Source organism: Neovison vison, chromosome 4 (genome assembly GCF_020171115.1).
Source record: "Neovison vison isolate M4711 chromosome 4, ASM_NN_V1, whole genome shotgun sequence".
In the NCBI taxonomy this organism is placed as follows: domain Eukaryota; kingdom Metazoa; phylum Chordata; class Mammalia; order Carnivora; family Mustelidae; genus Neogale; species Neogale vison.
The window spans coordinates 199,075,913-199,101,564 of NC_058094.1; the positions used below are offsets into that span (position 1 = coordinate 199,075,913).

General features: G+C 36.2%; 1 protein-coding gene across 2 annotated transcripts in view; it reads left to right on the top strand.

The window, feature by feature from the left end:
* CFTR (CF transmembrane conductance regulator) overlaps window positions 1-25,652 on the top strand; it is a 170,629-nt gene that overhangs the window by 43,736 nt on the left and 101,241 nt on the right. For both annotated transcript variants that reach the window (XM_044246438.1, XM_044246439.1), the window contains exons 4-10: window positions 5,181-5,396; window positions 7,901-7,990; window positions 8,852-9,015; window positions 9,802-9,927; window positions 13,483-13,729; window positions 15,632-15,724; window positions 22,616-22,798. In XM_044246438.1, the coding sequence (XP_044102373.1) occupies window positions 5,181-5,396; window positions 7,901-7,990; window positions 8,852-9,015; window positions 9,802-9,927; window positions 13,483-13,729; window positions 15,632-15,724; window positions 22,616-22,798 (1,119 nt within the window). The remainder of the gene's footprint in view (window positions 1-5,180; window positions 5,397-7,900; window positions 7,991-8,851; window positions 9,016-9,801; window positions 9,928-13,482; window positions 13,730-15,631; window positions 15,725-22,615; window positions 22,799-25,652) is intronic.

Sequence of the window (25,652 nt, forward strand, 5' to 3'; positions counted from 1 at the left end):
ATCTTGGGGGTAAATACCCAGGAGTGCAATTGCAGGGTCATAGGGAAGTTCTATTTTTAATTTCTTGAGTAATCTCCACACTGTTTTCCAAAGAGGCTGCACCAACTTGCATTCCCACCAACAGTGGAAGAGGGTTCCCCTTTCTCCATATCCCCTCCAACACATGTTGTTTACTGTCTTATTAATTTTGGCCATTCTAACTGTTTTTATATTTTTGGTTTCCAGTGAGTTTAAACAGTTTTATATATCAAACATTTGTATTTCTTTTTGTACATGCAACTGACTTGTTGTGTTTTTTGTCTATTTTAGTACTTGTCTTTTTCTTTTTGACATATGAGAAAATAATTTTCCCAGCCTACCATTTGTTTCTAGTGAGTTTTTACCTTTTATCTTAACAATTAGAAGTTTTGATTTTTAAAAATTTGCTCCCAAATCTATAAACTTTTTCCTTTGTTCTCTGCTTTTGTCATCAGATGTTTTTAAAAGTCCTTCCTACCCAAATATTTATGTTTCTACATGTAAATATCTAATCCATTTGGGATTTATTTTGGTGTACATTTGAGATAGAAATCTAATTTTAAAAATGAGTGTCCAGTTTCTTCATCATTTATTGCATAATCTATACCTTCTCCACTGAATTAAAATGCCATATCCTACATAAAATTATTACATGTACTTGGACCTGTTCACAGATAAATCTATTTCTTTGTCATGCCACATATTATAACAGCTGTATAATATGACTTCATATGCAGTAGTGTAAACCCTCTCACATTTTTCTTATTTTCTTTCTAATGTTTTTGATTAGTTTCTCATTTTTTCAAATGGAATTTAGAATCCTTTTTCCATTGATTCAACAAATACTCACTGAGTGGATATTTTGTTGTAGGTGTTGTGCATCATGTTGGGATTGTTGTAGAAACTAAAACAAACAGTCCCTGCTAGTTTGGTGCTGAAATTTCAGTTCCAAAGAATCTACTTGAAATTCTGGTGAAGATTGTGTTAGTCTTACAAAATAATTTGGATGAGAATGGAATTTTCATAGTGTTCAGTTTTTCTTTATAGATGATTTTTAAGTCCTTCAGATTTTTATTTAAGACTTTATGTCTTAGGAATGTTTGGAAAATACATTTAAGGTATATATATATATATATGCATATATATAAATTTGATATTTATAATGTCTCATGTCAATTGTTATATTAATGATATCCTTATTGAATATTATGCTTCGTATACAGGAATTTATTTTCTTAGTATAATTATGTTTTTAAACTTCTACCCATTATACTCTTGATTCACATAATTTGTTGTATAGATAGTCATATTCTATGCTGATAATAATAATTTTCACTTTTTAAAAAGATTTTATTTATTTGATGGGGCGCCTGGGTGGCTCAGTGGGTTGGGCTGCTGCCTTCGGCTCAGGTCATGATCTCAGGGTCCTGGGATCGAGTCCCGCGTCGGGCTCTCTGCTCAGCAGGGAGCCTGCTTCCCTCTCTCTCTCTCTGCCTGCTTCTCTGTCTGCTTGTGATCTCTGTCTGTCAAATAAACAAATAAAAAAAAATAAAAAATAAAAAGATTTTATTTATTTGAGAAGGAGAGAGTGAGGGAGAGCATGAGAGGGGAGAAGGTCAGAGGGCGAACAGACTCCCCATGGAGCTGGGAGCCTGATGCGGGACTTGAACCTGGTACTCAGGGATCATGACTTGAGCTGAAGGCAGTTGCTCAACCAACTGAGCCACACAGGCGCTCTAATTTTCACTTCTTTATGATAATCATACATCGATCATTTCTCTTGAGTTGTATCAGCTAAAAGTTCTGCAAAAATGTTGAATTGTTCTAATAACCAGTATTCCTATTTTTTGTGTTTGCCTGAACCTAAAGGTAATGCTTCTATAGTTTTATTACTTACTTTATTAGTATTAATTAATTAGGTGCTGATTGTTGTCTTGAGGGAGAATTTCTTTCTTATGTTAATGTAACACTTATGTTCAAGAATATTTAGAATGTATCAATGCCAGTTTTGATTGAAGTTTTATCAGATTTCTTTACAGTTGTTTCTTGAGATAATCATAGATTCTTCTACAGTCTATTGGTACTCTATTAATTTCTCAATATTGAGAAATCTTAACTTCTTAATATTTCTCAAATAATGTCTAGTATTCCTGAGATAAAGACGTAAAGTATACTTAAAACAAGATGATGATGGTTATGATTATGATTGAGGTGATGATTATGATGGTGATGATTTTGCTGACCACACACCATAGAAATTCATGTAACTTTAGAAGTTATTCAACTAATTGTGTACGTTTATCAGAAGAAACAACGGTGCTTTGGACTTAGAAATGTAGTTTTTAAAGTAGTCTTGGGGACGCCTGGGTGGCGCAGTTGGTTAAACGACTGCCTCCGGCTCAGGGCGTGATCCTGGAGTCCCGGGATCGAGTCCCACATCAGGCTCCCAGCTCCATGGGGAGTCTGCTTCACTCTCTGACCTTCTCCTCGCTCATGCTCTCTCTCACTGTCTCTCTCTCTCAAATAAATAAAATAAAATCTTAAAAAAAAAAAAAAAATTTTAAAGTAGTCTTGTAATTTCAAGCCTGAACAAAGTTTCTCTTTTCACCTGAATTTTCTTTCATGATCTGAATATCAGGCAGATTTCCCTTTTTCTAGAAGCATCTGGCCCTGTCCAAGGTATGCAGGTAGAACAGAAATGATGAAAGAATTTAGACTCTTCTACAGTGATTTGAGCTTTGGTATGGAGGATCCTTATGGAAGACCAGATATGGCTCCCAGCAGGTCTTCTCATTCTTCTTAAATTTTCCCTGGAAGGCTGATCTGAATTGAGACTCATGATTATTCCCACCAGGAATGCAATCACTTGGGTATCTAACTTGACCCTCTCTGCCTAAATAGTCTGAACTCACACTGTTCTGATCTGCATCCCCCTGAGCAGATGCTGCCTATGGCGGTGGCAGGATATGGACCAGGAAAATTGCTGAAGGAGTCTCTAGCCTCTGTCAGGTGACTCCTCAGACTCAAATCATATAAACAGAGATGTTAGCACTGGAGGGGACCTTCAAGATCACTCTGCCCCCCACTTGGTTTGTCAGTGGGGAAAATGTCCAGAGAAAGGAAGAGACTAAGGTGACACAGATAGTGTAGGTAATGTAGATAGGAACTTGGGTTTCATGACTCTGAATTTCATTGTTGTGCTAGCTTAAAAGTAGATATTCAGTGGGTAGGAGAAGAATCCATGAAACAAGATGGGATAGGGAGGGAGACAAACCATAAGTGACTCTTAATCTCACGAAACAAACTGTGGGTTGCTGGGGGGAGGGGGGTTGGGAGAAGGGGGGTAGGGTTATGGACATTGGGGAGGGTATGTGCTTTTGGGTAAATTGGAAGGGGAGATGAACCATGAGAGACTATGGACTCTGAAAAACAATCTGAGGGGTTTGAAGTGGCGGGGGGGTGGGAGGTTGGGGTACCAGGTGGTGGGTATTATAGAGGGCACAGCTTGCATGGAGCACTGGGTGTGGTGAAAAAATAATGAATACTGTTTTTCTGAAAATAAATAAATTGGAAAAAATTAAAAAAAAAAAGGTAGATAGTCAGGCTTCTTTTATCTAAGTGAAACATTAAGTGAATTGCATCTTGGTTTGTGTCATAAAATATGTAATAAACATGTAATAATAAAAACAATAAACATGTGATAAACAATATAATGAAACATAATCAAATTTTCAAATAAATTTATGTTGGTCCTTATGACATTCGAAGCTCAGTTGGTTTTCACTATCCTTTTTGTGGCAAATTGGGAAATTTCTTTAGTCCCAGAATAGTCCAAACCATGAAGTATACAAAGCTTTCACATATCAAGAATAGAGGATTTTGTTATTCCTAGTCATTTATAGGGATGACTTTTTAAAAAAAGATTTATTTATTTATTTATTTGACAGAGAGAGATCACAAGTAGACAGGTAGAGAGAGAGAGAGAGAGAGAGAAGCAGGCTCCCTGCTGAGCAGAGAGCCCGATGCAGGACTCGATCCCAGAACCCCAAGATCATGACCTGAGCCGAAGGCAGTGGCTTAACCCACTGAGCCACCCAGGCGCCCCAAGGGATGATTTTTTTTTAAAAGGACTCTGTTTCAGAGACCAAGCTTGTTACTATCATTTTCCTTCTTAAAAAAAAAAAAAAATCAGATGTTATCTGTAAGTAGTTCCATCGTAAATATTAGAGAATATGCAGCTTCAAACAGATTAGGGAAAATACTATTGAGGGGAGGGTTGGAGTGCTGACTTTGTCCTTGAATGTTGACAGTTCCATGTTGTGGTGAGATTTATATTGGCTTGCTATTTGCAGATGATCCTATTGTATTGACATTTTTCTCTACCAAAAATAAACTACATTTTTTTCTATGAATATGAACCCTCCCAAAGTAGTACTACTGATGTCTTTGTGGAATAGCCATTACTGTTCAAAGAGAGTATGTCATCTTTTGGTTGAAGCAAGATGAAACTAACTAATTCAGGACTGACATATGTAAAATAGATGCCTGAATCAGATTAAGACACATTTTACTTATTTTGTTAAAAACTGCAGCTGAATAACCATTCACCAAGTAGATCTGTTGTGAAAGAAATGGCAGCTTATGGGAAAAATACACTGGCTAGACAGTGGCAGGGATGTAGTTCAAATTACTCAAGAGGAAGAACACTTAGGTACAGCTGTACATTTCTAATTCCAAAAACTCATATATAGCTCAACTGCCAAAATATTTCATGTATGTCATGATAATCAACTGAAAATATTTCATAAACCCTGCTATGTAGCTATAGTAGTGCTATGTAGATTGTTATTATGTAGGTCATTAGTAATGAACACACCATTCCAGAAACCACAGCTTTGCTCTATGGTCACTATTCACTTTTCAGTCAAAATACCCTATACATAAACTCATCTCCAAATGACTTTTGCTAGAGTCAAAAATATAATCTTATGTCAAAGCTCTAAGATATTGAAAGTAATGTCAAGTGTTTTACATATGGTGTGGCCCTCTGTGTAGGCCTGTTTTAAATCCTCCTCTAAAAATGAGAATGCTTGTGTTGAAATTGTGGGGCCATTTGATGAAAGGGAACTGAAATCTAATTTCTTTGTTTTTCCTCTTTTCAGGAAGTCACCAAATCGGTCCAGCCTCTCTTACTGGGAAGAATCATAGCTTCCTACGATCCAGATAACAAGGAGGAACGCTCTATCGCGATTTACCTAGCCATAGGCTTATGCCTTCTCTTTGTCATGAGGACACTGCTCCTGCATCCAGCCATTTTTGGCCTTCATCGTATTGGAATGCAGATGAGGATAGCTATGTTTAGCTTGATTTATAAGAAGGTAATGCTTTCTTGCACAGTCTCGGTGTTTTAAAATGTCTTAAACATCATGTTGATATACATGTGGGATAAACACAAGTCAATTTTGTATGCTTGTGAAGTAAATGGCAGCAATGCTTAATGTTTCTACTTGGTAATTAATTCAGTTCATTTCAGCTAGTAATTATTGATCATCTTCTATAAACTGCCTGTATTATGGATTTCATATGATCTCCCTGGATTTCATTTTTTAAAACTAGTCATGTCATCATTTTTTGGAATCTTTGGCTCCCCATTAAAATAATACTTACTGTCTGCATTAAAAAGTCATTGACAAAATATTATCTTGTGGTAAAATGCCATGTATCATTACGTTCGATAATGAGTATAGTATGCAATTGTTAGTGATAATCCAAGCACTAACAGTATCTACCTTAATTAATTGTGATACTCATCCACTATTTTATTTTGAGTTAGATTTTTGTCATCCTATGAGTCCTGCAAATTTAAAAATTTTTGCAACAACACATGCATGGCAAACCTAAGATCCTTTTCTGGTTTTCTGTATGCATTTTCCAGTCAGAAGGCCAACTTGCTGAAACTTGATTTAGGTGAATGCAGATTAGACCTACCCATCTTACAAAAACAATTTAAGGTCATTTCAGTGACATGTGTTTTCTAGACTATGTGTGACTGCTTGGCTCTACCAAGTCATTATAGAAAGCTCTTTTGGTTGAATCATTTGGATATTGCTTTATCCTTCTTTTCTTTTTCTTCCCCCCAATGTAAAAACTTTATATACTTAGCTTATAAGGGACATGAATCTGAAATTACCTGGCAAAGAACCCAGAACACTTCCATAATACAAATGCAAGGTCAGGTGTACTATAAAACCTTGATAGTCATACTTTATTGATCAAAATAGCCTTTTATGGAGGCAGAAGAAAAAAATGGAGTCCACAGTTTAATCAGATCACCTCAGCTACAATCTCCTCAGTTCACAAGTACCAGGAAAACATATGTAAAAAATCAACAAAAATTTTATTTTGATCCAGAAATTTTAGGTAAGCGAATAAATTATTAGGTATTATTTGGGAGGTAGAATTGCACACATGAATATTAAAAGAAGTTCAATTCAGTCTAAAAAACATTTTTAAAAACTGCTTTTTATCATCATAATAAGTGATAGCTAACGATGTACATGACAAGCTTCTAAGTGAACTAGGTGTATTATTTCATTTATCTCCTCCAAAACTCTCTATGGTAGGAACTATTATCCCTGTTTTATGCATAAAATATTTTAAGAAACTAAGACCTAAAAAGTATAGAGAATTGTGCAAAAACTTCAAAATTTCTGAAATGGGTAAATCATAGTCCTCGATGTGGAGGATTTTCCAAATATTAGAGCAGAAAAGCACTGAAATAATATAGCAAGGCAAATTGTGTTATATAGGAGGAGAGAGGTATAAAGTACTCCGGGCTAAGGGGGAGGAGAGATCAGAGAAGGAACAGGTTAGTTTGTAAATAAGTCCATATATAACATTGAGCACAAATACAGCAATATATGTGCTTTCAGACCCAGAACACATTCACGAAAGGTTTGAAGCTATTTTATCTGTCCTTCTTTCTGTGTTATTACCTGGTTTATTTACCCCGCTGGGCACACTTATTGGCCTGCCTTGGCATCATCACCAGAAAATGCAGTTGTATCTTCCTGTGGCTGTGGTTGGGTCCCTAAAGTGAGCCTAAAGTTAACTGGTTCCATATCTGACCAGCTCCATCCACATGGCAGGCAGCTACTAGCTCTAATAGTTTCCCAGATTTTGTCCCACAATGCTATTTTGCTTTGTTCTAAAGTCTGCAGCTATGATACATTCAAATTATATTTTAAATAATGAACCTAAATATATTATATAAATGTCAAATCACTATGTTTTACACCTGAAACTAAGACCAGATTGTATGTCAACTGCACCTCAATTAAAAATTAAGAAATACAAGAAAATAATGAATCTAAATACAAACTAAATTATCTTTACATGTGAATTTACCTGTGACTAGAAGATAGAGATAATTAAATGAACAGATATTTACTGAGGTGCTTACTCTGCACATAGCTCCCTGGTAAGCCTTCTGGAGAACTCAGAATCACCTGAGACAGACAGTCTATTACTGAATCATGTGTATTACAGCTCTATAGAATTTTCCCTGTCATCTGTTCTAATAGTGTTTTGAAATTAACTGCTTTGATTCCTTCTTCATCTGTGCTTACCTAAATGCTAGTCATTATTCCACACCCATCTTAAATTCTACCTCCTCAATAAAATCCAGATTTTCATAACCAGGTATGTGGACCTTCTCTTAACCACCCTTTTAATATATACTCATTTATATAGGTTTATGTATATAAATATAAATTAACTCATTCAATGTATCATGTGTGTGTACTAGGCTACCTTGAAGCAACCTATTGATATCTTTTTCTTCTCTTTGTCATGATCACCTAACTTCCCATTTTCACTTTAGACTTTAAAGCTGTCAAGCCGTGTTCTGGATAAAATAAGTATTGGACAACTTGTTAGTCTCCTTTCCAACAACCTGAACAAATTTGATGAAGTACGTACCTACTGATTTAATCTTTTCTGCATTATTGTTATAACTCATACAAACCCAAGGGTTTTCCTGGGTCAGTTAACAGTGATAGGGGGTTAAGTTATACACATCCCTACCTTGCCCATTTCTGCCATTGATGGTTGTTAGCAGAGCACCATTCTGGAGTTTCATAGTACCACCCAATGCAAAGACATCTTAGCTCACTGTGTATTTAATAAAGTTTTTCAAAATTCAAGTTTTATCAGATCTTGTTTCCTTTTAATACTTTAAATCAGCTATTTACTTTGGCTGAATATGATACTCTGAACAATTCTTGTTCAGTGCTCTCTTATTACACAAATAAATGCAAGGTCTTTGAGGGTAGACCGTGTAGTGTGTTTTATTTATCTTAGCATTCTCAGTATTTACAGATTGTTAAACCCACAGCAGGTGCTAAATAAGTTACTATTAAATTAAGCATGCATTTATTCTTAATATTTTGTCAGGTGATAGAGTTGATATACTGAGAGCCTTTGGAAACCCCTTTGCTCTTGTGTGTTTACACCATGGCTCTTGCGTTAGTCAAATAGAAGTAAGTTATGAAAAATAAATCCCTGACATGATACTTAAGATAGTTCATCTTAAGCCCATTGAATAAAAATACACTGAAAGATGCAATGACTAGAAATTTGTTCCTTGGGAAATCCTAGTCTATTTGTAGAATGTTTAAGCACGTTGCTCTGTGCTCCACGGAATGAACGCCTTGATGTTAGCATTTTGGGAACCATGATGTGTTTGATTATCTAAGTTCTCTGTGCTCACTCTCTCTCATCTAGGCTTGTTTGTCTGTCCATCACTGGTTTTCACTGTGATTTTATTTTCCAGGGACTTGCACTGGCACATTTTGTGTGGATTGCTCCTTTACAAGTAACGCTCTTGATGGGGCTGCTCTGGGATTTGTTACAAGCCTCTGCCTTCTGTGGTCTTGCTTTCCTCATAGTCCTCGCCCTTTTTCAAGCCGGGTTGGGGAGAATGATGATGAAGTACAGGTAGTAGCATTCTAGTTACATAGCTCGGAACAGTTTTAAATTAGATTTTCACAAAGTCTACTGTAGTAAATCCAGGACCACTCTATTTACTGAACCGGGATCTACTTACTGGGTGTCACTGAAAAGGAATTATTTTAATGGTGTAAATAATATTCCCTATATCAACAGGGCATTTTTTTTGGTTTATCAGCCTGTAGAATTTCTTTTTGAATATGTGAAGATTCAGTTCATTTGTATAGATCATAAGGTTTAGGTAGAAGGGATAATGTGTATATGGGCGGGAATGCATGTTTTTGGATTTTTGGATTGAGTTTCAGAAGTTTTTCCTACTCTGGTTCATGGATCATCACACCAGAACCTTAGTTACTTTTTATTACAGAATGAATCAGTGATACCAGTGCCAGTGTATGATAGAGGACTTCTAGAGTTTATCAGCTAGAAGGCGATAGAATGTATACAAATTTTGGAGTCTGTTAGCTCTTGGCTTGAATCCCAAGTCACTCTGCCTCACTGAGTCTCTGGTTTTTCATCTTTAAAATGGAGATAACCACTTTTCGTGGAGCACCATGAAGTGTCCTACACTGGGACAGTGTATGGAATGTGTCCAATAGTGTCTGGTACACAGAGGGCATTTACTAAAAGATAGCTATTATTTTTGTTATCATCTATCAAATAGTAAAATAAATGTCCACCTGTTTAATAAGAAGTATGGCCTTAAAAAAAAAACTTTTATAGTTCTTAGTGACAATTTGACTTGGTTTTACTAAGTATTTGATTGATTTACAGAGATCAGAGAGCTGGAAAGATCAACGAAAGACTCGTGATCACCTCAGAAATGATTGAAAATATCCAATCTGTTAAGGCATATTGCTGGGAGGAAGCAATGGAAAAAATGATTGAAAGCATAAGACAGTAAGTCCTTCTGATAATTTTAATATCATTAGCCAATAATGTTTAATATTTTAAAAATGAGTATGTCACAGTGGACTTACTTCCAGTTCATATTTGAAGTTTCTATCAATTGTTTTAAGTTATATCAATATTCATGCATCAATATTAAGTGGCATAAAGTCATTTTCATGGGCTGTACTTTTATGTAGTTGGTAAAGTGTGTTATTTTTCATTACAAGGATATTTATGCCTTATAGAAGAATTTCCTATATGTGTTTCTAGCTACTTATTATACTTGCTTGACTAAAATAATGATCACGATGCTGAAGGGTGATTGAAACCTTAAATGAAACTACCAGAGTCATAACTGTATAATTCTGAACCAAATAAGTGGTTTTCTGTTACTCCATTTCATTTAACTTTTGTTACGGCTCATGAAAAATGAAAGAAACCCTTCTCTTCGGTTAAAAGATCATATCATTGTTCTTTCTTAACCTAAGAGTAATAATGCAGGTAATATCCATAAATTGTGTTTCTAAAAACCTCGTAATTGAGAGGTCAGCTGAAGCAACAAAGCCATCACCTGCGATAGAATCAGTACTTGGCACCTGTCTCTAGTCTTGTTTCACCTCAGATATCCTCTCTTTCACTGATCAGTAAAGATTATATCCAGCAATAAGTATAGCCCAGATTGAGATATGATTCCTGTGACAGTTTGGGGCACAATATAAATTAGGACATTTCTGCAGCCGTGAGACCATTTTTTTCTTCAGTCAATGTCCATGTTCTACAAACTGCAGTCGAAAAGGATTCTAGGAGACTCAATGATAGACGTACTACTGTTGAAGACCAGATAGATAATTTCAGGTCCTATAGCACATGAGAGTTTCACAGGGAAAAAATGTACAAGCAGAGTACCTTTTGGATGGTGTGAATATGGTTATGAGGAATTGGGGCTGCTGATACTGGTAGACAGTGCTAACTGAGCTGCAGGTGTGTGATTGGAACAACAAAAGAAATGCTGAAATATTAAGTCCTTTGCCATGTAAATAGAAAGAGTGAAAGAGTAAATATTTCCCAAACGTCATTGGTCACCTGTTTTTATTATGCCTTTCAAGACAAATCCAGGAAAGGAATTGTATTTTCTTTCCAGAAACATCCTTAAAGATCTTAGGGAATTGTTTAGTCAGCTGAAGTTGTTTTTCTTATTAGCAGTGAGTTCTCCATCAGATTTATCCCCTTGGTCACTTCTGTGCCTGTAAGCACAGGCATACCAAGAAGGGGATGAGGAGTTGATCAGAAGATCTGGTTGTCTCAGACCTGAACTTAAACTCCTGGTCATTCTAGGTGTTGACTTTTCTTGACTTTGGTTTTTATTTTTCTTCCTCAAAAGATGAAATTCATCCTTTCTATTTTGTGTTTCTGTCTGACCAATTCTAATACCAAATGGTTGGTTGGAACGTGTATAATCTGGTTCCGTAATCTGGCATGAAATTGTTACCCAAAAAGGCTGGGAAGGGCTGACATAAATATGGAAAAACAAGAGTTGCTTGTACTCAAAAAAATAAAATGTGATATTCTGAAAGAAATTGCCAGGATATGCTTCGAAGGGGTGATTACCTCAGCCTGGGCCCCTATTGAACTGGGCAGAGACTATGTAATCTGCTCCTTTGCTGCTCTTCTGTAATAAAGCCACTTTCAAGTTCTTTTTTTTTTTTTTTTTTAAATAAGAAACTGATAAAATATTTTTATGACTCATAAAGTACAAGTGATTTTATTATGGAGAATACTGCTTTCTATAAGTGATCCCTATAAATGTTCTTGAGTCCATTATTCTTTTCTTGCCATACCACTTCTTCCATTTTCCTCAATGGTTTCTAACACATTTCAACAACAATTCTCATAAATTTGTGAACATTTTGGTGAGCAGGGTTTTCTAGCATTTTATTAACATCAGCCTAGCCAATATTATGCTTTTTTCTTTTCTGTTGAAGATTAAGGATCCTAGGCAGATTCTTAGTGCCAGGCCCTCTGCTGTGTTCTCATTTATCATGGCAACGTCTCTGCCTGGGAGATTGTGTGTTTCTCTTCTACACATGTGGATGTATATAAGATGGCATAGCTATCACTGACAGAACCAGGAGTCAAACCCCAATGAGATTCCAAAATCCCAGTCTGCCTTCAGTGCTAAATGATTGAAATAAGAAGCCTTAGATCACATTAGAATGTGAATACTGTCTAGGTTGGGCACATGGAACTTAATTTTCTTTATCAGAGTGCTCAGGATTAGACTTTTTTTCAGACTAAAAAAAAAAAAAAAAAATTTTTTCCCCCTGAATTCTACCACTTGAGAATGAGAACTTCTCTGAATTTTACAAATGTGTGAAACTAGTCCCCAGATGCCAGGCACAGCTCTTGTGTTGCTCTTCGCCACAGAACCCTCTGTTCTCTGTTCCTGGCTGCCTTTTTTCCAGCAAGAGCCGAAGAGGAGGATCATAACTGACTTTAATTTTTCTGGTCCTGGCAGAGTGGGGTGTGGAGGTTGAAGACAGCTTTGTTCTCTTATTACCAGCATCGGCACTCCCTGTTTTCTGTCTGCTAGAGTACTGAATCCTCTTTGATATGTGTTAGGAAAAAAAAAAAAGTTCACATTTGCAGTTCAGACTAGAAGATCAGAAGTAAAAAATGATTGTTGCGGGGGCACCTGGCTGGCTCAGTCGGTGGAGTGTGTAATTCTTGATGGTGGGGTTCTGGGTTTGAGCCCCAGGATGGGTGTAGAGATTACTTAGAAATCAAATCTTTAAAAAGACGATTTTTGCAAGTAATTATACTAAAGTGAGAGAGAGGATAGAGTAGCTATTCTTTTCTAACTTTTCAAAAGCTACCTGCAACAGAATTGCTTGGGTTTTAGTTTAAAACATGGATTCTGGAAGCCTATTGAAGACTCTGTCAGTATCTCTCAGTGGTGGGCCTGAGGCTGTATTTTAACAAGTTTCTCAGGTGATTTTCACCCATGCTAAGGTTTGAGAAACCACACCTTTGTTGCTTAGATGTTGTTTTCAGTGTTCCCCAAAGCCAAGCTAGAATTTCTAAAATGTTAAGAATCCATTAGGAAATCACAAAGGAAAAATCACATTTTCCTTTATAACTCTTACAGTGTTGTCCTCATTTCCACACTTAACTGCTTGAAACACCAACCAACAAATAAAAAATTGGAATCAAAGTCTTACTAATCTTACAAACTAATAATGAAGTGATTAAAGATATTAACATATTGTTATCCTAACAATAGAAATAATAATTGAGATTATGAATTATAATATAAAAATAATGTTTACAGATATGATGTCCAAGACATTGGTGCATTCATTACCATCCCACTCTCAGAGAAGGTAACTGAGGCCCAGGGAGATTAAATAACTTGCCCAAAATCACACAGCTCATATAGGGTGGTGCTAGGATCAGAACACAGACAGAAAGCCCTGAGAGCATCTGGTCCGGTTTTTACATTCCAAGATGCCTGGTATTTGAAAAGTTAATAAGAATCCCAAATTTTATGTATTTTTTTTTTTATAGAACAGAACTGAAACTGACCCGGAAGGCAGCCTATGTGAGATACTTCAATAGCTCAGCCTTCTTCTTCTCAGGGTTCTTTGTGGTGTTTTTATCCGTGCTTCCCTATGCACTGATCAAAACAATCGTCCTCCGAAAAATATTCACAACCATCTCCTTCTGCATCGTTTTGCGCATGGCAGTCACTCGGCAATTCCCCTGGGCTGTACAAACATGGTATGACTCTCTTGGAGCAATAAACAAAATACAGGTAATGTACTTAACATTGCATCGTATGCAATGATTTTAGAACAGTTTTGAACTTTTATAGCAAGCACACTCTGGAAATGAAGTCTTGGTCTTGGGCTGGTTCGATGCACAGGATTTCCTATCTTGGTATCTATGTGTGGTCTAATGAGCCCTTGTGAGGAAGCCCAATGAAATAAATGAAGGTCTGTGAGATTCTCTTAAATCAAAGAAGTTGAAGAAAATATTATTTCTGTATTCTGGAGAATTTTATTTAAGTAATCAGCCAATAGATCAGTTCTAATGAACTTGGTGAATGTGCAAAAAATTGACCAGGAAGTTATAAAATATTCTAGCTAAAACTGAGAATATTCACCTTAAACTTTTGAAAAATTTTTCAAAAAACTTTCCAGAATGTTAGATGAGAATGGCATTTTATGTCACACGCTGGCAATGCTGATGTAGCTGGTAGCTTGGAAGAGAAGTTCTAAAGCCCTCAGGTGATTATACTCAGTATATGAAAAGCTAATTGAATCACTAGCATGAATTTCTGTGTGGTTATAATTTTTATAATTAATGTGTAGATTAATAATGTATTATTATACTTTTTTGATATTCATTTAAATATTTAACCAGGAAAAAAAATCACTGTGATAGAAGGAAAAATGAGGGTGCAGCATGAGCCACTTTTAGGTCATTCTGCCATTATGTAATCTTGGCCAGACTTTGCCAGTGGTTGCCCATGGACCTAATTTTGGCCTTGAAACTGTTTCTACTTGATCTTTAAATTAAAAACAAACAACCTATTTGCATTAATTGCTAGCATTTAAAAGTTGGAGGATGTTATATATACAATAAATTGTATCTTCAGCCTCTTTTGAAGAATTGGAATATGTAGGAACTGGGTCCTCTTTCCTTATAAACTGTGGCAACTCCTCCCTCAAAGGGGACTGCCCTCTCCAGTTCTACACAGTCTCTACTCAGGCACCCTCAAGTTTATCTTCTTGAAAATATGTGAGTTTGAGATCTCCATGTTAGACTAATTGGAGAATTAGTTCAAAACTATAGCAGCCCTTGGACTAATCTTATTTCGCCTGTTAACCCTTCTCAACTAGAGAGAGAGAGAGAGAGGAGAGAGAGAGAGAGAACATGAACATACATACAGACTCAAAGAGAGAACACCACAAAGACCAGGAGAGTCAGTGAACAGGAACACCGGCAGAGAAACAAAACAGAGAAGAAGAGAGAAACCAAAACAGAGATAGTGAGTGAGAGAACACTAGAGGAGAAAAAGCAAAAGTGAGGCAAGGAGCAGGCTGTCCTCTACCTGCTGCAGTGAGAACTTCAGGATGCAGGCACTTAATTCTTCCTGACACTCCCACCTTTCCTCATAGAACCCTACCAATGTCTAATAAAGCCCTTCTTTTAGAGTCAAGGTTCTGATGCTTTCAAATCAGTTATAGCAAATCTTCATACGTTTACGTAACCCAGAGAAGTGATGCTGTCGATACTTCTAATAAGGAGGGTGCTGCAGATGTGAAGATGTTAGCTTTCTGTCTGTCCTAATGTTGAATTGAGGTACATTGGTGGGTAACTCAGGGAGGCCTTATAAATTTATCACCCAGGTTCATATGTAAGAATAGAAAAAAGAATCAGTTGTGTGTTACAATCTAATGTATAAAACCAGTTTTATAAAATAGCACACGTTTTAAAAGTGCCGTTCAAATGTAATAAATCCAAGTGCTTGGCAAATTAACTTTAGAACATTGTGAACAATTATTTTATTAAGAAGTAATTTCTAATATATTCAGTAATCTTCATAAAATCCAAATACAGGATACAGAACCATCAGAGTGTAAAATAGGTGTAATAATGCAGTAATGCTATTCTAGTTCTACAATATGTTTTTGCCTTCTTTTGTAAACAGGATTTCTTACAAAAGCAAGAGTATAAGACGTTGGAATATAACTTAACAACTACAGAAGTAGTGATGGAGAACGTAACAGCCTTCTGGGAGGAGGTCAGAATTCTTTCTTTAATTGTTTGCTCTAAATACTTCAACATTTTCTCCTTTGTGAATCTGGTTTCATCCTAATAGACAAGAAAGTTAGAATGATAATTGAACTGGTAGCTCTGGGAGGGGAGCTGCTACTTTTCCTCGATCAATTACGATTGAGAAGTGATGCCAGCCTCATAGGTTTGGGAGCTCAGGAAGAGCAGGGCGTGAATTCTAGCTCTGCCATTTCTTCTGTGTGTAATCAATATCAAATTACTTGTGGAGAACTTGGTTCTCCAGCCATAAAATGAAATATTAATATTTCCCTTGCAACCAGTGCCTGGTTTCTTGCAAGTTTGTTGTGAAGCATGAAGCATGAAGTGCTCAGCAGAGTACCATGCACATAATAGTTCCTTAAGAAATGCTCCTTTCTGTTTTGTCATTTTCCTGTCCTGTGTGTTTGCAACATAGTAGTCTACATAAAGATGTTGGAAAGACACATGCCTGTGTTGTTTTCTATTTTTACTTATTTCCATTCCCTCTTAAAAATTCTCCTATATATCTCCAAGTCAGAAAAATATTATCAAGGATATTCAGCCTCTCAAGAAGGAATATTTGATGATTGAGAACACCTATTGAGTTCCTATTATCATTTATATCTGTTGAGTAAAGATAGGAGTTTATGAAACCACTATCCTATTTCTACATTTTCCAAAATATCTGAAACTGGTTTTATTTATATAAGCTGCTTAATAGCCAGGACTACACTTTACTTCATTTCTGAAGATACAGATTAGAGAATAATTCTTTATCTGCCTAGCAAAATTGTTTGTGGGAAAGTGTCATGTCAGAAAGGGATCAGATTGATTTTACTTCTTTGTTTTTAGGAGTTTCAAAGGCCATTCTAGGCATGAGGGGAAAATAAGAAGTTTAACATTTCCCCCCACCACCAATTTCAGACAAAATTATTTCCCTGCTTGCTGTGAAAATCTTCCATTTCCCTCTCTTCCATCTTATAAAATAGGTGGCATGTTCAGAACCTTACTCTGTGCCAGGACCTAGGATAAGTGCTTTAAACGTGTTGTCTCATTTAATTCACTTAACATTCCTGTGATCTAAGTAATTTACTGATAACAAAATGGAAGCTAAGAAAGGTTAAGTGTCCTGCTTCAGCTCACACACCTGTCAGAAACTGAAGCCAGAATTTGGACCCAGAAGTCATAGTCTACAAGCCATTCACCCGACTGTTGCTTCCCATCTGGCTATATCCTTGTCCTTCAGTCTTTATCACCTGCCAAACTCCGGATACTTTTTGATCATATTTGCTCAGGATAGTGGTGCTTGTTTGCAAATGTTACACTCTGAAATCTTGTTCCCAGCCCAGAATTGCCTAACCGTTCAGCTCTGTCTCTAAATCCTACCTGTACTGTAGTCTTTCAGGTTCAAGGTTTTTAGTTTCTTCAGTGCTCCCTTTGGACCCTGCCTGTTTGAACATCTACTTATTCCAAGACCAGTCATTTCAGTTCTTCTACAGCTCTCTCAATTCCACTTTCCTTCCACTGAATCCTTTGCTGCAAAACATTACTTTATGGACCTTAGTGAAGTAGGTGTTGGGAAAAATAACACACCTCCGTCATTTGTAAGCTTTACACTGCTCTTGTTTCAACCTCAGTGGAGCCTGTAAACCTTCTTGGGAAATCTTTTCATTTGTCTTTAGTTAATTTTCTTTACCATTTCCCCAGAAGCTATTCCAGATTTTTACCACTTTCCTGAATCCCTACTTCTCTCATCTGCATGGCCTTTCCTCCTACAAAACAGAAAGAAAGGAAAAGCCATTATCATGTATGAATGCTTCTAGCTTCCTGTTCACCTTCAGAATTATGTGTTCCTCTTTCCTTCATGTCTACGAGAAAGACAGATGTTTCCCCCTGCCCTTGACTGAACTATTACGACCTTGCTTCATCTTCTTAGAAGAGGCCAGCAGTCCTCTCTCTAGAAGCTTCAATAACTTCTTTCAACTGACTCCTTTTCCCATTCAAATATTTTCCAGTTTTAAAAAAAAAGTCTTCTCTTGTTTTTGCCCACCCAGCTTCATCCTCCAAACCTGATTCCTTTCTCTGTCCCTGTGTTGCCACAACTGTTGTCATTTCCTCATCTTTCATGGGTTTCTCCCTACTGCAGTCTGGATTCTGCACTTGTCAACCCAAGAAAACAGTTCCTTTCTTCTTGAATTGATGACTTAGCTTTAGTGTAACCACTCTCTCCATATTATTTTATCCACAGATCACAACTTCTACCTCTTCCCTGCTGCTTCCATGGTGATGGGCACTGGGTCCCACTTAGGTTTTCTTTTAGCATTTCATGCCCTCTCTGGGTGACTTCAAGCTCAGGGCCAACTGACATCAATGTGCTGATGGTCTTAAAGGCAAATTTATGGCCCCAGCTTCTTTCATTACTTCTTAAATATATTTTCTAAATTTCCTGCATGCTCCTCAAGCACTTTACATTCACCACTCACCAAACTTGACACACCTGCCTCTTCCAGTGTATTTGCTATTACCTTTGCTGGCGTCATCATTCACCCAGTTACCCAAGGGGCAAGTCCTTGGTGAATTATATATGATTCCATACTCAGTCCAAACCTGGCAATGGGTAGAATTACTACTTACTTATTAGGAAGCTGAAACTTAGTTTAAACAACTGGAACAAAGATAACTAATTAGGGAAGACCTAAAGGGTCAGCCTGTTTCTCTGACTCCAAAACCCTTTGCCACTCACCATACTGCTCCATATTTAAACAAAACAAAAAAGAGTGACTGCTGCCTTACCATATATTGCTTTCACATGTATATGATCTCATTTGATACCCTCAACAACACCAGAGACTGAAGTTCAGTATGTTACAATGACTTGTTAACTATTAGCCAGATACATGAAAAGATGTCACAAGAACGGGGTAAAAACAAAGAATATCATAAGCATTTCATGCACAACTAAGGGGACATGTAAGCATGGAAACTCTTCAGTCTCATTAGGGAGCAAATGAATAAAAGTGAGATCAATAGTGAGATTCCATTTTCAAAACCACACAAAAAAGTTAAAACAAGTCTAAAACCAAAAATCAGTATTGATAAGGGTTCTTGAAAATAAGCACTCCCATATAATTATTGATGAAAGAAAAATTTAGAACTACAATTCAAAAGACTTGGACTTTCACATACCTTTTGCTCTGAAAACTCCACTTGTGGGAATTTATACCAAAAAAAAATGTGCTCTCCAATTTATGGCAAAGTACATGCAAATAGTTTATTCATACTCTTGGATACTATCTTACCACTAAAAACTAAATTAAACATAATATTTAGTGGTATATGAAAATATTGATGATTTATTGTAAGTCAGAAAAAGGGGATCATCACCTTATTTTTTCTCAATTTTGTAGAAAAACTATATATATTTTATTGAAATATAGTTGACATATTAGTTTTAGGTGTATACATAGTGATTCAAAAATTATGTACATTACAAAATGCTCACCATGCTAAGTTTAATAGCCATCTGTCACCATACAAAGTTATTACAATAATATTGACTGTATTTGCTTTCCTGTACCCTTTATTCCTGGTTATATGTATATATTTATATATAAAATCATATATATTTATAGATATAGGTAAGAAAGTGGAGGGATTTTTTTCTTTTAATTTTTTTTTAAAGATTTTATTTATTTATTTGATAGACAGAGATCACAAGTAGGCAGAGAGGCAGGCAGAGAGAGAGGAAGGGAAGCAGGCCCCCTGCTGAGCAGAGAGCCTGATGCGGGACTCTATCCCAGGACCCCGAGATCAAGACCTGAGCCGAAGGCAGCATCTTAACCCACTGAGCCACCCAGGCACCCTCTTTTAATATTTTTTATTTATTCATTTGAGAGAGACAGAATTAGCAAGAACACAAGAAGGGGGAGGGGCAGAGGGAGAAGAAAAGCAAACTCCCTGCTGAGCAGGGAGGCTGATGCGGGGCTTGATCCCAAGACCCTGGGATTATGACTTGAGCTGAAGGCAGACGCCTAACCAACTGAGACACCCAGGCGTCCTGAGAAAGGGGAGGGATTTCAGTTGAAAGGTTAAGTATTGTTTCTTCACAGTGGTAGTACTACAAGTGATTTCTATTTGTTCTGCTTTTCTGTATTTTCCAATTGTCTTGAAATAAGCATTTTACTTCTGTAAACAGAAGCAAAGATTATTAGCTCCCGTTGGTCCAAGTGCTTATTGGTGAAAAGTCCCACTTTGAACAGACTGCATTGCCTTCAACAGACTGCATTATCCTTCTTACCAAGGACATCTTTTGTCATTTTGTCACATAAATCTGACCTGGCCACTCACCATTTCTGAGACATATTCTGTTTTTTAAGCCTGAACCATTGTATATGCAGATTTGTCTTCCTGGAGCACCTATACCATTTGTTGGTCTTGTGAGATCCCACTTCTATCCCTCCTCACTCAGCCTGCATGTCATTTACTTGGTCAAGTTCCAGGCTGAGTTGCTTTCCCTCTGTAATGTACTCCTATAAAATTTGGTGTGATTTTCAGTTCTAGCATGAAGCCTGTTTCAGTATTAATATCTACTCATAGTTACTCTCCCATGTGGGATTTTTGAAGTGGTCTTTATTTTTTTTTCTTAAGATTTTATTTATTTCGGGGTGCCTGGGTGGCTCAGTGGGTTAAGCCTCTGCCTTCGGCTCAGGTCATGATCTCGGGGTCCTGGGATCAAGCCCCGCATCAGGCTCTCTGCTCAACAAAGAGCCTACTTCCCACTCTTCCACCCTCCCTGCCTCTCTCTCTGCCTGCCTCTCTGCCTACTGGTGATCTCTGTCAAATTAAAAAAAAAAAAAGAAAAAGAAAAGAAAAGAAAGAAGATTTTATTTATTTATCTGACAGAGATCACCGTAGGCAGAGAGGCAGGCAGAAAGAGAAAGGGGGAAGCAGGCTCCCTGCTGAACAGAGAACCCAATGTGGGTCTTGATCCCAGGACCCCAAGATCATGACCTAAGCCAAAGGTAGAGGTTTAACCCATTGAGCCACCCAGGCACCCCTGAACTGGTCTTTAATACAGAGGTGATGGTCAATAAATATCTGTGAGGTAAATAAATAAATAAGGGAGGGCTCCCTGGTTGGCTCCTTTGGTTGATCATCTGACTCTTGGTTTTGGCTCAGGTCATGATCACAGGGTCCTGAGATTGAGCCCCGGGTCAGGCTCTATGCTCAATGGGGAGTCTGCTTGAGATTCTCTCTCCTTCTCCCTCTGCCCCTTCCTCTGCTCACACTCTCTGTTTCTAAAATAAATAAATAAATATTTAAAAAATTAATAACAAAATAACAAATGCATTTGTCTTATTTTAAAAAGAATTTTTATTGTCTGCTTCTTAAAAGCTTTGCTTTTAGTTGTTTGATTACTAAGGGGGACATTAGCTGTCCATATCATGAGAACTCAAAGCAGTGGTCTCCAAACTTCATGGCTTATATATGACCTAAAGGAATTTTGGAATTCTATGACACATAATCTCTGACACATTGTGAAGTTGACATAAATTCTTATATAGTTTTATTTGGTGGCAAGACATGTAATTCCTGTTTATTACATATTGTCTAATCATGTTAAATGGATTTTTTCAAAACTTTGGCATTATAGTTTGAGTGCATTTAGTTTATGGAAAATAAATCAATTTATGAAGTCAGTTCTCATTGTCAAGACTTCCGCTTTCTTTATGTCAGAAAAATTATCACAACCTTACAATGCAAATAATTCATATGTACCAACTAAATTTACTAAATTATTAAAAATTAAGTTATCAAAGAATTAGTTAATTAAAATGCCTTATCCTGCCACTCATTTCTACAATCTTATTCTAATCTTGGTAAGACCCACAGGTTGCTGTCAGGTGAAATGAGATGTTTCCTCCTTCAGTATTCCTGGCTTTGTTTCTATGGGACCCTCTTTCATGAAAAAATTATTCTTCTGTGATCCCTTTCTGTGGTCCTAGAAGATTTTAGACTCCAGGAAGGACAGCACAATAAGACTTAGGACTGAGGACAAACTCCTTTTCTGTGTCAAGTGAGACAAGTATGATTGTGAGCCGGAAAGTGGGAAAGAAGAAATGATAAACAGCAAGCGGATCTCAGGCAGATTGATTTTAGGAAGGAGTATATTTGGAGCCTGAGGATGTGGAATCGATTTCCTTAAGACTGTGTGCATGAGGTTCCTCCTGATCAGTCTTTGGGGCTGGTTACTCTGGACTGAAGACTGCTCCCCTAAAGCTCCCCATGGGGCAATAGAGAAGCAGGGCACTTTTAAAAAGGAATTCCTTCCTCCCACTATTCTCCTATAAGGGAACTCATCTGAATTATCTGGCAATCTCATCATATTTATACTTAATTACTACTTAAATGCTTTAGGCTTCTTAGAAGAAGGTGCCAGTGGCATGTTAGAATAGAGGTCAGATTGGGTTGTAAATCACTCTGGCCAATTTAGTCATTTCATCTCTGAGTCACAAGGTCTATTGCTTTGAAAGAGGTGGATTGGAAAATCTACCTCCGATATTATTACTGTGCTGAGGATTAGATACATTTATTTGCTCAGCCTATAGAAGAAGGTACATGTTTTCTTCAGTATTAAATAAAGTTTAATTTAGGGGTGAGTGAGAATCTAGGATATTGAGGTTATGTTTCTATTAAATGCTTTATTAAAATTTTCAGTGTTTCCCATCATGTACTCTAGAACTCATGTATATAATTACATGCTATAAAGTGTGGATCAGATGCCATATGCTTTATGTGCTAATACATGAACCAAATACCTATTGTTTCACAAATACCTATGGATAATACCTGAAAAACTTACCTTTGTATTTTTTTTCAGGGATTTGGGGAATTACTTGAGAAAGCAAAACAAAACAGTAACGACAGAAAATTTTCCAATGCTGATAACAGCCTTTTCTTCAGCAATTTCTCACTTCTCGGTGCTCCTGTCCTGAAAGACATCAGTTTCAAGATAGAAAGAGGACAGTTGTTGGCAGTTGCTGGATCTACTGGAGCAGGCAAGGTAATGTCTTTTATTTTTCATCATTGAGAACTTAATTTGGTACGCATTTCTTTCTTTTTCTAGTTTGTAGTGTAAGAGGATGTATTGGAGAAATTCTAACATCGGTAATAGGAGAATTCTTGGATAGAGTGTCCCTTATAATGTAAATTATTCTACTGATAATATTCTTTAGTCTTTTTTTTTCTTCGTATTATTTCCAGTGACTTTTTCTTCTGCATCTTTATGTGGCACATGGCACACAACACAGTGTTCTTTTTTGTTCACATGTTGATCTTTATATTTATTTAAAATGTTTTTCTTTTTTAAATTGGAACATAGTTGACACCCAGTGTTACCTTAATTTCAGAGGTACAATATAACGATTGAACACCTCTGTACATTACATTATTCTCACAAATGTAGCTACCGTCTGTCACCACACAAAGCTATGCTAATATCATTGGATCTATTCCCTACGCTGTATCACACATCCATGTGGCTTCTTCATCCCATAACTGGAAGCCTGTATCTCCCACTCCTCTTTACTCATTTTGCCCATCTTCCCATACCTCTTCCCCTGGCAAACATCAGTTTGTTTTCTGTATTTATGGGCATTTAAAATTTTTGTTTGTTTATTCTTTCTTTTGTTTTTTAGAGTTCACATAAGTGAACACAGTGTCTTACACATGGTGGATATTCAGTAACTTTATTGAATAAATGAACCATTCATTTTTACCCATCTTTGGCATAGACATTTTTTCAGGGCTGGTCCAGGAAAATCATGGCATAGATTTTACCTTGGAACCACATAGACAGAAGGTCCTTATTTGGTTGTTTTAGGATTTTAGGGAATGAACTCAGACTTGCTTAGAATTTATTATGAGGAAAAATTACTGACTAGGATAGCTTATTGAAAGAAATACATAGGAATGTTGATCTATTCATTGCTGGTCAGCTTCCCAGTCCCTACCCCTATCCCAACTTATGTAAGTCAAGAATATTTAGAGATATGTCTGACAAAAATTAATAGGTTATAAAGCAAAAATAGCTAAAAGGTTAAACTCAAGGAAGAAAGGGGAAGGAAGGAAGGAGCACTGAAGCTTTAAGATAAAAATGTATGTAAAAGTAGAAATTAAGAAACATTTTTGAAAGACATTCATTAATATCTAATATGGGAAGAATGATATATTTGGAGAATTTAATTTGAAACTTGGGAAACAAAATGCTGCAGAAAATAGTTGTTAAATTTGGTGTCCACAATGCTACTAATGCAATTTGGTTGTTTCTCTGTCCAGTTATGTTTTTTACATGTGAGACAGGTTTTTTATTTTATTTATTTACTTATTTTTTTAGAAATAGGCCTTTTAAATATAGTAGTTGTAGTTGTATATTTTCTTCTTAGGAGAACTTGTTCTTCCTTTTAAGTATTATTTTCCTTCTACTTCTTATATAGTATTAGTAGTAATTTTCACTATTAAAATAAAAAGATAACCATAGGAGGAGCTGTTCATCAGCAAAGTATCGATGATCTAAACAAGAATGTTTGCTGCTGAGAGGTAATTGTATTTCATGTAATTTTTAAAATCCTGTTTATATGCTTAGAGTTACTTCTTTGAAAGGTATACAAAAATGGATTTGGACTCACAAATTACAAGACTTACCAACAATTAAATTTCAGGCAATTCTATTAAAAACTGATGAGCAGATAATTGCTGGCTGGAGTTGTATTTGCATCTTCTGAGAAGTAGCTCTGAAGACCGAGTCCAAGGAAAGCAGTGGTTCCTTCGGGATAAGTTTGAGGGTTTGGCAGCTCAGTCAAGGAGGGAGGCTTGTCATAGTATTAGGAATGGAGTATTTTATAATCTACCAGACAGAAGATCTAGCTAAGAGATAAGATTGAATAATTGCAAATATTAGCATTTGAAGTCAAATCCCATCCCACCCAGTTTGATATATCAAAAGCCCTCAAGGTAACTGAATAATTCTTCTACTTGTGTGACTTAACCTAGTATGTTTGCTGAGATTTTATAGCACAAAGGTATTTATCACAACATTGTTTGAATTAAAAAAAAAATCGGAGGGACCCCTAAATATCTGCTATTAAGGAATCGATGAGACAAATTTTAGTGTAGTGATAGAATGACGTGTTATTCAGTCAGTAAAAAGGATGTTTAAAATTGTTGTGAAGGACATGTATTTATATATCGTTAAGGAAGAACAAGTTATAAAATATTATATACATAATTTGTGTTTTTAAAAGCATGTATATATATATATGTGTGTCTGGAAGGACATTTATGGATCAAGTGGCTATCTCTGAGATTTTGGGTATATTTTGATGAGATTTGGGCATGTTCAGGGTGGTATGGCTGTAGACAATTTTGGGTATGTTTTGTATCGCTAGATTTTCCAAAGTTACAATAATTTATATCTATATTAACATATATTATTTTCTTTAAACACTAAGGTCAGGTTTAATTTTATCCCTCTTTCCTGTTACAATTATCTAGACTCTAAGGGAACCATGTCTTCTTTACTCTGTATTCCAAGGAGTATCTTAGTACTTGATACAAATTTATTTAATTGAACAATCTTTGGGAAAACAGATTTTTTGTTCTTTAAAAGTGTCTTTCATCTATGAAACCTCTGTGAATTGTTGTAATTAAGCAAAATTGGTATAAGAGTCTGCAGTACTGGGTACTCTTGACTGAAGGCTTGGTAAATAATTTTTATATATTTCATATATAATATAGTTATTTTAGTATTTGTATTATATCAATAAATATTAACATTAATATATAATATAATATAAATATATAATGTAAATATTATATGCATTTAACATAGATAGTAAGATCTTTTCCATTGTTTAGAT